Here is a 12,500-nt window from a genome sequence, read left to right on the forward strand (position 1 = left end):
TCCACTAAATCCCCCAATTCATCCTGTTGCACGTCTCTTCCTTTAGGAGAGCATTCCTGCAAGAAGCAGCATTCTTTATTATTCTCAATCTTTCATCAACAACATCAAAACTTTCTTTAGCATACAAGAACAATGATAGGTATCCAGAAGAAACAACCTTAATTTCAGCCACATTCAAAATGAATTCAAGGCAAAGATAAAAGGGCATTTGGCCCATCATACTTGTGGAGTGTGTGTTTATATATCGTGCCAATAGAAAGTCTACACCCCCTTTCCAAATTTTCACTTTTTGTTGGTTATAGCCAGGAATCTAACTGCATTAAATCAGACTTTTTTCACCTTTACTTACACATCGTGACCCACAACTTCCTCATGAAAAACACATTTTACAAATTTCAGAAAATTTATTAAAAATACAAAACGAGAATATCTTGGATGGATAAGTGTCCAACCCCCTTATAATAGCAATTGTAAATCAGCTCAGATGTAACCAATCACCTTCAAAATCACACACTAAGTTAAATGGTCTCGATCTGTGTTAACTTGTAATGTTTCTGATTATTTCAGAATAAAATCAGCTGTTACTGTAGGTTTCCTCTGCTGGGTCATGCATTTCACAGCAAACACTTAACCATGAGCACCAAGGAGCTTTAAAAAGACCTCCAGGATAAAGTTGTGAAAAGGCACAGATTATGGGATGGGAATAAAAATATTTCAAAGGCCTTGAATAGCCCTTGGAGCACAGTCAAGGCAATCACTAAGAAGTGGAAGGTGTATGGTATCACCAAGGCCCTGCCTAGATCAGACTGTCCCTCCAAACTGGATGACCGGGCAAGGAAGAAACTGTTGAGAGAGGCCATTAAGAGGTCAATGACAATTTTGAAAGAGCTACAGGCCTGTATGGAAAAGACTGGTCACTGTGTGGATGTGACAACAATATCCCAAGCACTCCACAAGTCTGGCCTGCACATTAGGGTGGCAAGAAGGAAGCCATTGCTAAAAAAAACCCTACCTTGAGTCCCATTTGAGGTACGAAAAAAAACATTCTGGAGATTCTGAAGCCATGTGGCAAAAAGTTTTGTGGTCTGACAAAATCAAGAAGGAATTTTTTGGCCTAAATGCAAAAGAATTATGTTTGGTGCAAACTCAACAAAGAACATCTCCCAAAATGGTGGTGGCAGAATCATCTTATGGGGATGTTTCTCATCAGCAGGGACTGGGGCAATTGTCAGGATCGAAGGGAAAATGGATGGAGCAAAATACAGAAACATCCCAGAGGAAACCTGCTGCCCTCCACAAGAAGAATGAAATTGGGGCGGAAGTTAACCTTTCAGCATAACAATGACCCGAAGCACACAGCCAAAGCTACAATGCAGGGGCTAAGGAACAAAGATAAATGTCCTTGAGTGGCCCAGTCAGAGCCCCGACCTCAATCCAATCGAAAATCTGTGGCATGACTTGAAGACTACTGTCCAGCAATGCTCCCCACACAACTTGACTGAGCTTGAACAGTTTTGTACAGAAGAATGGACAAACATTGTCCAATCAAGGTGTTCAAAGTTGGTAGGGACCTATCCCAACAGCTGCACAGCTTTAATTGCTGTCAAATGTGTTTCCACCAAGTATCAACTCAGTGGGGTTCTCAGACTCAGACTCATCTCTCACCAGACTCGACCACGGCTACGCAGCAACGCCTCCTGTCATTGGTTGATATAAAATGGCCGCAGCAACGGTTCCTGTCATTGGTTGGTAAATAAATGGCCATAACTTGGGAAGCACTTGTCCGATTAATATCAAACCTTGAAAAGGCACATCCTGAGGTCCCCAGCAATATATCTGGCAAGTTTCAATTAGATCGGACCAGCGGTTGTCGAGAAACAGCGGTCACAGACACACACACACAGACACACACGCACACAGAGATTGCTGGAATTATACATAGATTTTCAGAAATTTATAGAATTTGTTTTTCACTTGGAAATGGGTTAGGATATGTAAGTAAAGGTGGAAAAACCAAATCTGATTGAATGCAATTTCATTCCAGGCAACAAGGCAACAAAAGTAAAAATTTTGAAATGGGGTGGACTTTCTACAGGGTGTGTGTACGTACGTGCATGTGTGTAATATATATATATATATATATATATATATATATATATATATATATATATATATATATATATATATATATATATATATATATATACACATACACACACATATTGATGCGGGACGGGGTCCAGTGGCGAGAACGACCACTAGGTGGGTGAAGTTACGTCATCTCTCACCAGACTCCCGGAATTGTAGGCCGTCGCCCACGGACAATTCAGTGACATGGCGGGTCGCTTAACCGACTGTGGACGCCAATACCTCAACTGCGTAGTGTACGGTCTTCCTGCCAGGTGTAATCAGTTTACCTAATTGACCATGCGGTTTCGACAACCGGGGAACCATGCCCTCGGTACGCCTTGCCCGAACCAGATCACTCTACCAACTATGGTAGAGTCCCAACGACCAACTCCGGATCAGATGCAGCCGAGTGGAACTGCCAAGGACGTACTGGCTGTAATGAACAGATTATCAGGGATAAAGACCAGGCGAAACGTAGATCTGAACCATGCTGGACCAATGAAGGAAAAGACAAAAATGAACTGGGAACATTTCTTCAATCATTTATTTACACGAAGGCGAGGAACATCATGTGGCACAGGAACAGGTTTATTGGTGTGTTATGCAGGGGACAGAAGAGAGATGCAGTGCGACAATTTCACAGCAACTTACAAAAGAGGACACAGAGCAGACTTGTCACAAGAATAATACAGGCAAGAATTACAGTGATCGAAAAGTTAAACAGTTTTTACTTAATGGACAGGCACCACACACTCAGACACACACTCGGACAAAATAAACCCAGTTGAATGGCAAAGGACTTTTGCAGCCACGGAGGGAGGGAGCTGAGGTCGCAGTTCTTTTGGTACCTGAACGTTCCGAGGGAAGGGATGCTCCGTGGTGCAGCAACCGACAGAGGTCGTGCAGTTCGGCCCACAGCTGCCCGGGTGGAGAGCGCAGAGTCCAAGGTATTGTTGTAGTTTTCCGCCGTGCCGGCATGCGGGCGACCGCTTTTAGCGAATTCACGCCCGCACGCGCCCACCGGATGTGGCAAACCGAGTCGCAGCTTTCGGATCAACGCCGAAATCCAGCTACGGGTATGTTCTTCATCACACCGTAAATCAGCCAACTATTCTGTCCGCGCGCGACGGGGTCCGATCGCCGAATTGTCGATTTACCTAATTATGCGCGCAGACAGAATGCCGGGGATTTCCACCTCAACGGGACCTGCTTGGAAACGAGCCGCTTAAGCAGCTCGCTCCATTCGCGATTTGCCGAGCGGTGTATATCGCCAAGCCCCGCCAGATCCGATTACTTTATCGGCTATTTAAAAGCCAGCTAATATCCCGAATGCAATACGGCAGCTCAATTAAGGGAAAGGACACAACGAACAAGTGGACATTCAAACAATGACATTTATTTTTACACACGTAAGCAGTCATACACATATGCAATCATGTAGACAATAAAGCAATGCAGGAACAAGCAAGACAAAGAACTACAACCGTTCTATTTATTATGTACATGCACTTAACAGTTCACTACTTGACGGACAAGGCGCCACGACATTCATTCAAAGAAACCCCAAAAAAGAAAAGGGTAAGAATAGGGCCCGCAGGCCTTTAATGTTCATCAGAGCCGGGATGACTGCGAGGCTCCGAGAGACCGTGCAGGCTACCTTTCACCCTCGTGGTGACTTGCCGGGCCTTGGTTCGGCGACCCTCGGTGGCCCTGCCCGCACTCCGCTGGACTCCACCCGTGCCTTCAAAGGTGATCCGGCTGGTGACTCCTCTCTGGCTCCACCAGCTCCTCCGTCGACCAAGGAGAGAGACCAAGCAGAGGGACTCTCTTTCCCCTCGCTGACAGACTCTGCTGCACTCCCAGACCGCAGCTCCGAGACTGCAGACGATTGCAGCTCGACTCCGCTCCCACTTCCACTCAACTCCACGGCGAACCCAGACCGATCGACCCCTTGACATTTTCAGCCCGGCCTTTTATCGCCCCGGTGCCTCACCCCTCCCTTCGCGGCGCGCGGGGGGGGGGGGGAGGGGGGACATTGCAGGGGGGTTCGGCTCGGCTCTTGGCCCGCTCTTTTGGCCCGATCACGGACATTATGTTTCTTTCGCCCGTCTGAGGGAAAATTCCAACAGAGCTCGGCTGGGGTCAGTGGTTGTTTTCCAACTGTCATTTCTGTTTACCCGTTCTGATGGATATCGGGGCGGGAGTTGTTGAGATATTGTTGTTGTTGGCGCTGGGGTGGAGATGGTGTGGTTGTTGAGATTGTGGTTGTGGTTGGCGCTGGGGTGGGGATGGCATGGTTGTTGAGATGGTGGTGTGGTTGGCGCTGTGGTGGGGATGGCGTGGTTGTTGAAAGGAGGTTGTGGGTGTTGAAGTAGTGGTTGTTCCAAAATAAAGATAGCAAAAGAATAATGGCTGACTCAAAGATCACAGCCCGGTTACACGAATAATTGCCCATAAAACATCGGTGGGGAAATCTAATCTGAACACACACTTATCGACATAACTGATCTCTGGGAAGCCTGAATGGTGTTCTGTGAATTTCCACAACCGTAATAGTATGAACGGGGCTGCAGACAGGAGTAGGACCCAACCGAGGCCTGGTCGAGGTCTTTTCAGCTCTTTCACAACCAACCAATGAACGAACAAACTTTCAAATCCAACCAGCGAACCTCTTCCTCCCTCAACCAACAACAAACTCTCTGAGTCTCTCACTCCCCTCTGAGGATGGTGTCGTAATTTATAGATCCCCAAGGTCGGGGAGTGGTCTTGGCGAAGCCGACGTCATCGTCCATCCTGATTGGACAGGGCCTTCATGGGGTTCGCCCTTCCTGGGCAGGGTTTTGGCCAGGCCAGGAAAGCCCGCCCACTCCACGAGTGTCTGGACTGGTCAAGAAGGAATTGGAACGTTTGGGGAAGCTGAGGAACTGGAACAGCGAATGCGAAGATTTTGCCTTGAGAAAGGAGCCTCTGGAGACAGCAGATGGGCAATGGTGTGCTGTGGCCAGCGAACTGAGGGCTGCAAGTGCTATGGTACCGTTGATCGTAATGGAGGGGATATAATGATTTATTAAACTAACTTAAAAAACATCGCAACGCACCCCAGTGTCTTCCCACAAAACACAAGGTAGGGATCTATCTTCACATATACTTAATGGAATAACTAACTTCGGGGCAACTGTATGTTTGTATGCAAACGGTTTCAAGAACCGTAACAATATATATATATATATATATATATATATATATATATATATATATATATATATATATATATATATATATATATATATATATATATATATATATATATTGAATATACATACATATATATTGAATATACATACATATATAAATTCATTAAAAATATTCCACATATATTTATGATGGTTCTGTCCTTTCCTGTTCATTTTCTCATTATATTAGTGCACCCCCTGTGGTGTTTCGGCCTCAGTCACATTTGCCACGGCGGCCGTGGGGTCTCCAAAATCTACGGCCACCAGCAATTATACGGCGGCCGCAGTATTTCCACGGTCACACAATGTAGCAGTCACATATGTTTTTATTTTTCGGGTAGCCGCACAGCGTATTTATAAATTGTGGAGACCGAGAACGTGGGGGTGCCGTACGGTCTTTGATTTGATGTTGCACGGTGACCTTAGGGCATTCCTGCGGCGGCCACAGAATTGTCAAGGCCGACGCAAGGTGCGCGCAAGGCGACCGCAGGGGGGCCCTAAGGCGAACGTGCGGTCAGACGGACGGTAACGAGTGGGTTATTTTTTTTTTTTTAACCAGTTCTTTTGTTTCGGCTTGTCGAATTGCTATGGCGAACGTAGAAATGAAAAAAGTTATAACTCCGTGCTATAATTCCACGGCGACCCTATGGCCTGTAAAATATAGCCATACGGCATAGGGCCACCCTGAGGCCACCTCAGAAACTCTGCGGCCGCCGCACGTTTCTGTCAATTCAGAGGATGTATGGCCGCCGTATCCTCGCCGTAGAGCAAATGTGACTTTGGCCTAAATCGCGGACATGGATGTGTTTCCCTGAACAGGGGAGGCTTACCCTTGGCCTGCAATCCAATTATAGCCATATTTTTTGGATCACCATGTGACCTTGGCCTTTACCGTTTTGGGACAGTGTAAATTAAGAAAATGTGTTGCCATTTACAATCTATCCATAAAACTCAACAACATGAACATCGGAGGAAAACTAATTTAGCTATGATCAATCAGGTGTTTTTTGTTAATTAGGTCACAATCTGAAAAAGTAGGTCAAGGGCATAAATCAAATATGAGGTGTACAACTTCAGTGTAGGTCCACTATTATGATGCAAGAACAACTTGGAAGGGAGAGCAGTCTGAGATTCTGCATTGGCAAAATTGAGCAATGACAAAAAATACATTTTTTTAAACTGCCATTCGACCATGATGTTTAACCCGGAGGGATATGATGTAAATTGAGCATAAATGTGCCTTGCTCAACACTATCTATTGAGGGCAATTTCATTATAATCAGCCAAACCTTGTCAAATTTTGGTGAAATGCTAAAACGTGTCGAATTACGTAATGACCCTAAACATTTAATCAAGATAAAAAATTTTTTACGTCAACCTTGCCTACTTTTTATTCCCATTATCGATGTAAAATTTAATTCTGAAAGTTCCAGCATTATCAGAGATACAGCTTGGACATTGGCAGAAAAAAGGGGGAAAAACCTAATTGGTGATTTAGTACTCCTCGGGGTGTAAAATCTTGACCTGTAACCTGGAGGGGTGTAATGTCTATCGAGTGTAAATGAGGTCAATTTTGTTCCGATCAGAGAAACTTTAGGCGAGTTATGGTGAAAAATGTTAAAATGTCTATAATTGGGAAATGACCTCAATTAGGTCAAGGTCAAAAAGTCAACCACACATTCTTTATATTCACAATATTGAAACCAAATTTTATTCTGAAAGTCCTCGCTGGCTCGGAAATTGATACAGCTCTGAAATTGGGAGTTGGGAGTATTGGTAGTGCAGGAAGAAAACAAAAATTCTAAATGGTGGTTTAGTACTCCCGGGGGTCCAAGAAACTCTCGGGTCACAGAAATTGTAGGCACCAATTGTACAAAGAAACCCTACAACAGCAATAAGCTTTGCCCTATCCTATAGACGGAGGCTTAGTCAAACTGAAACCACACAGGTCATTAGTGAGCATGCTACCAAGCAAGTTACCTCCAATCCTAAGTCTGACCGATATCAAATCAGTTAATCCAGACCGATGAAGGAATGGGCTATTCTATAAGTATTATGCAACACCACTTACCCTTCAACAATTATACCTTTGCACAATTCAGTAGAACTGACAGATGATCCTTTAGAGAAGCAAGGTTGGTATTCAAAGGTGCCTGCTTGTCTGTAAAAGTTCCAAGGTAAGTGAGAGCTTTCTCACCACAGACCTGACATGCTGCCCGCAGTGCTGTAAACAGAGAACAGAACACAGTCATGCATGACTTAGGCTGCATTTAGACTCAAACACAATGGATATTCAGTTTTATAGGACTCAGGACCAGGGCACTGTATGCATTTAACCTCAATGACTCCTCAATATTGTTTCCAAAGTGCAGAATTCTGTTTCAGAAAGTTTGTACTCGTGCAATATGCAGCACACGCTTTGCAAATTGAAACCACACAGTTCCCTATTTGAATTCAAACACAATAAATATTCAGGTGATAGGACTCAGGACCAGGGCACTGTATCTATTAAACCTCAATGACTCCTCAAAATTGTTTACAAAATGCGGAATTCTGATTCAGAAAGTTTGTGCTTGTGCAATATGCAGCAAACGCTTTGCAAATTGAAACCACGCAGCTTCCTATTTTTATTCAAGTTGGAAATGCACCGAGTCCTGTGGGGTTTCCAAGAAACACCATAATAAATGTCGTAAAATATCACTGAGGTCTGTGTCGAAGAAATACAAGTGAAACACAGTGTTCCATGGGGAATATATGGGGGAAAAAAACTTCAGCATGAACTGAAGCTGAGGAAGATGGCTGGCCCATGCCTGACAATTCATTAATTGTATGAGCTGTTTTTGAAGTCTTCAATCTCTGGTGTAATTATAGGCTTCTATAGTCTGCAATTCCTTGGGTGTCCAAGTGAAATAAATGTCTGTGCTTTGTCCAAAAGGAAACCAAACAGCCATTAAAAGAGAAACAGCAGATTGAAGAGACCAGGTACGGGTCACGTAAACACAACGCATCTCCAAACAATGCATTTCCTGCTTGCACCAATTGAAATGAGAAAAGCGGATTTCATTCCTGTCGTTCATTCACTTAAAATTTTCTAAAGACATTTTTGCAATGCACTACTGGACGATGTGGCTAAGACACAGACGTAGTATTGCAGAAAGAGGCTGAGACAGCGAAACACTCATGCCAAAGGGAAATTGCAACCAATACGCACACGTGTGTACATACTCTTTACAAGGAGTGCCATTCTGAGTTGAACAAGCAAACAGAATTGGAAATATTGATTATATTTGTACAGCAAGAGAAAATTGAATGTCAGTGAATAGTTCTTGAAAATAGACAGCAAAATCAAATTCTGATAGATGTCATGTTTGAACTATTGGTATAAATGATGGATGGAAGTGCAGGATAACTCAGTTGTTACCGAGCTTGCCTCTGAGCTGTCTGCTTGTGGATTTCTTTTTCTGAGTAATCCAATCCCACTGTAAACCGTTGTCTTGAGGCAATTCGTGCAGAGAATGTTGCATCCCAAAGACTGCTATCCAGTTATGCATTTGGGTTACAAATGATAAAGATCCCGTGGTACAACTAAAAAAAAAACGTCAGCGACCTTGTGCAGTATTGGGATGTGGGAATGAGATAGAAAAAGCGAAGTCGAAGTGAAGTTAGATTTAATCAATGGTGAAACAACGTTGAGTACAAAGTATAAGAAAAAATGGATAGATTAACTGAATGTGGTAAGGATGACGTAAACTACGTAGCATCAAATGAATTCTTCCTTGTGAATTTACCTCTGCCACTGAACGTGGACGGAGGCTATGTTTTCACTCCCCTGTGTGTGACGAGGATGTCTCAAAATGTTATGGACGGATTCGGACGAAAACTTGGTGCACATGTTGAGTGTGTGACAAGGACAAATTGATTCAATTTTGGTGAGGATCCTAATTCGGATCCAGATACGAGAATTATTTAAGTGATTCTTCACCAGTGAGAGATAGGACAAAAAAACGATATTTCAAAAAGTTGTGGATGGATTTTAACAAAACGTAGTGGATGAGCAAGTCGATGAGATTTTGATTAAGGTCAGGATCCAGATCCGGCCGATCAGTGGGATACAAAATGGAAACTGTTCAATCTGGCGGAGGTATGCATTTGACCAAGTGCCATTGTCGTTCCTGGTGAATCAAGAAAGAGGTTGCATGAGGCGCAAAGCAATGTCCATTGGAAAGCCAATCAACTGGAGGACCCATCCCACACTGGTCAATAGTGGACATTAAAGATACCAAGGTGACTTTCTTGAAGAGTCGGTGAGTTCTCGTTGGCACACTGAAGAAATTCCAAATTCTTACCATGACTGATTTCGTCGAAGGCAAACGACCCAACATCACCTTTGCCAAGAGACTGCTTTGGCAGCACCAATGCTCTATCAAGAGATAAACTGTCCAACCAACGAAATTTTCCTTTCTCTCCAAAGCCTAAACTTGCAAAAAATAAACTTTGGAAAGCATGCTTTTTGTGTTTGTGATGGCAGATTTAATAATCACTGAATGCTAACAAGGTCGATGTAACTTGTAAAGAAACATTATCTAACATCACACTGCCAAGATCAGTCTACATAAAAGCACGGTTGTAATGTTCGACGCAAGTTCACAGCACTCACTGCACGACTTGGGTGAGTGCAGATGTGCAAACGGCATCATGGTTAAGAATGTTGCATCAAAAGGATTTGTGACAGACCATCATGTAAATTTTGTAAGTCCTCGAACTGGACTTTGACATGCAAGAAATTTCAACATCAAAACTATTGTTTTTAAGGCACAGATATTGGTTCAGTCCTCACAGCGTTACTGACATGAGGAGATTACATTAAAGATTTCACAATGGCGGATAATCCACACGAAAACCATGCATATAATTTTAAGTAACGCAGCAAATGGGTTTCAAAAAGGTTTCATCAAATTAAAGATTGCAGATGAAACCTCTTGCCACTGGCACTGTATAGGTTGAAAGGGCATTTGAATTTAACAAGAAATTGCAACAATTGCAATATTTTTATGACTACGAAAGCACAAATATCGTTATGTATAAGATTATACATTTCAATGTATGTATATATATATATATATATATATATATATATATATATATATATATATATATATATATATATATATATTGTTGTGGATTCTCGCCACTCCGGCGTGCGGAGGACCGCCTTCAGCTAATCGCGGCCGCACGCGCCCACCGAACGTGGCAATCCAGTCGCAGCTTTTCAGATCAACGCGGAAACCCAGCTACGGGTGTTGTTAACCACACCATAAATCAGTCAACTCTTCCGTCCACGCCCAACAGGGTTGATCGCCGAATTGTCGATGTATCAAAATATTCGCGCAGACAGAAATGCCGGGGATTTACACCTCAACGGCGCCTGCACGAAAACGAGCCGCTTTAAGCAGCTAGTTCCATTTGCGATTGCTGAGCGGTTTTATATCGCCAAGCTCCGTCGGACCCGATTATCTTATCGGTGTTAAAAACCAGCGAATATTCCAAACACAATTACTGCAGTTCAATGGAGGAAGGGACGCAACGAGCAGGTGAATATTCAAAAAAGGGGACATTTATTTGTACACGTATGCAATGAATGGGGGTAGGGGACAAGACACGAGCAAAAAGACCTACAGCCGTTATATTTACCATGCACATGCACTTAGTCAGTTCAATACTTTAAGGACAAGGCGCCACAGACTTCCATGCAAAAACCCCAGAAAAGAAAGAAGAGAACTGGGCTCGTAGCCTTTAATGTTCCTCGGAGCTGGGATGACCGAAGGAGCTCCGCTAGGCCGTGCAGGTTACCTTCGTCACCCATGAGGCGACTCGATGGTCTTTTCGTCGGCGACCCTCCGTATGTCTCGGTTGTCCAAGCGGCAGCTGTTGTAACGGCGGTTCGGTTGATGCAGGGCCTAGCAGTCTGGCCTGGTCGATCGGGCCTGGCCGACGACGCTTCAGAGGAGCGAACGGGCCTTGCTCTTTACGAGTTTATGCTCTTTAAGAGCCCGTTACTGAATGTCTAAACTCGGTGTTTGCAGCTAAATCTTGTGTCCCAAACCCATCACTATCTCTACCCACTTTACCCAGTCGCACCCAACTGTCCCTGGACTCTGTATCCTTTTCTCCTGACAAGGTGGAGAGCTTGCTTTCAAACCTCGAGTCAGATTCTGCAACCGGTCCAGACGGCATCAGCCCACGTGTCCTCAAAGCCTGCTCTTCTGCTCTTGCTCACCCTCTCTCTGTTCTATTCACCCTCTCATTTTCCCAAGGTCATCTGCCATCTGCTTGGAAATCTGCTAACATCACTGCCCTGCATAAAAAAGGTGCAAAAACAGATCCCTGTAACTACAGACCAATCAGCCTTCTCCCAATCATCAGCAAGGTTATGGAATCCATCATTGCTTCAGACATGAAATCCTTCCTCTTCTCCAATGGCTTGATTTCCAATCATCAATTTGGTTTCAGACCAGGTCACTCTACCCTGGATATGCTGCTACTGCTCTCCCATCAATGGATGGAGGTCCTCAATGCCAGACAGGAAATCCGAGCCGTATCCCTGGACATATCACGTGCTTTTGACACAGTCTGGCACCCTGCCCTACTCACCAAACTCTCTTCCCATGGTATTCAAGGCCATCTCCACTCATGGCTCGCAGACTTCCTCTCCTGTCGCAGTCAACGTGTGGCCCTAAATGGAGTTCTTTCATCCCCTCTTCCTGTGCAGGCTGGAGTTCCTCAAGGTAGCGTTCTGGGCCCTGTTCTTTTTCTGGTTTTCATCAATGATCTCTCGGACTCTCTGGAAAATCCTCTATTTCTCTTTGCCGACGACTCCACCCTCTGCCGTACCATCTGTCATCCCTCAGACCGGCAAGCAGCAGCTTCTTCGCTCACTGCAGATCTGGATAAAATCACAAACTGGTCCAACACGTGGAACATGTCTTTCAATCCACACAAATCTCACACTCTCACTATGTCTCTTCGAAAGGACCGTTTACAAAACCCCCCATCCACTTTCTCAACAATCCTCTGGAAGAAGTCTTTTCTTTCAAGCTTCTGGGTCTCACTATCTGCCATGACCTTTCCTGGGAAAGT

At 44.2% G+C, this 12,500-nt stretch overlaps 1 protein-coding gene across 7 annotated transcripts in view; it reads right to left on the minus strand.

The window, feature by feature from the left end:
• HIP1 (huntingtin interacting protein 1) overlaps positions 1-12,500 on the minus strand; it is a 438,658-nt gene that overhangs the window by 81,883 nt on the left and 344,275 nt on the right. For all 7 annotated transcript variants that reach the window (XM_085858611.1, XM_085858616.1, XM_085858610.1 and 4 more), the window contains 2 exons: positions 7,451-7,587; positions 1-56 (listed from right to left, as the gene is read on the minus strand). The exon at positions 1-56 is cut by the window's left edge and continues 55 nt beyond it. In XM_085858611.1, the coding sequence (XP_085714737.1) occupies positions 1-56; positions 7,451-7,587 (193 nt within the window). The remainder of the gene's footprint in view (positions 57-7,450; positions 7,588-12,500) is intronic.

Source organism: Eptatretus burgeri, chromosome 16 (genome assembly GCF_056783735.1).
Source record: "Eptatretus burgeri isolate ZD-2024b chromosome 16, Ebu_testis_v1, whole genome shotgun sequence".
Classification (NCBI taxonomy): Eukaryota; Metazoa; Chordata; class Myxini; order Myxiniformes; family Myxinidae; genus Eptatretus; species Eptatretus burgeri.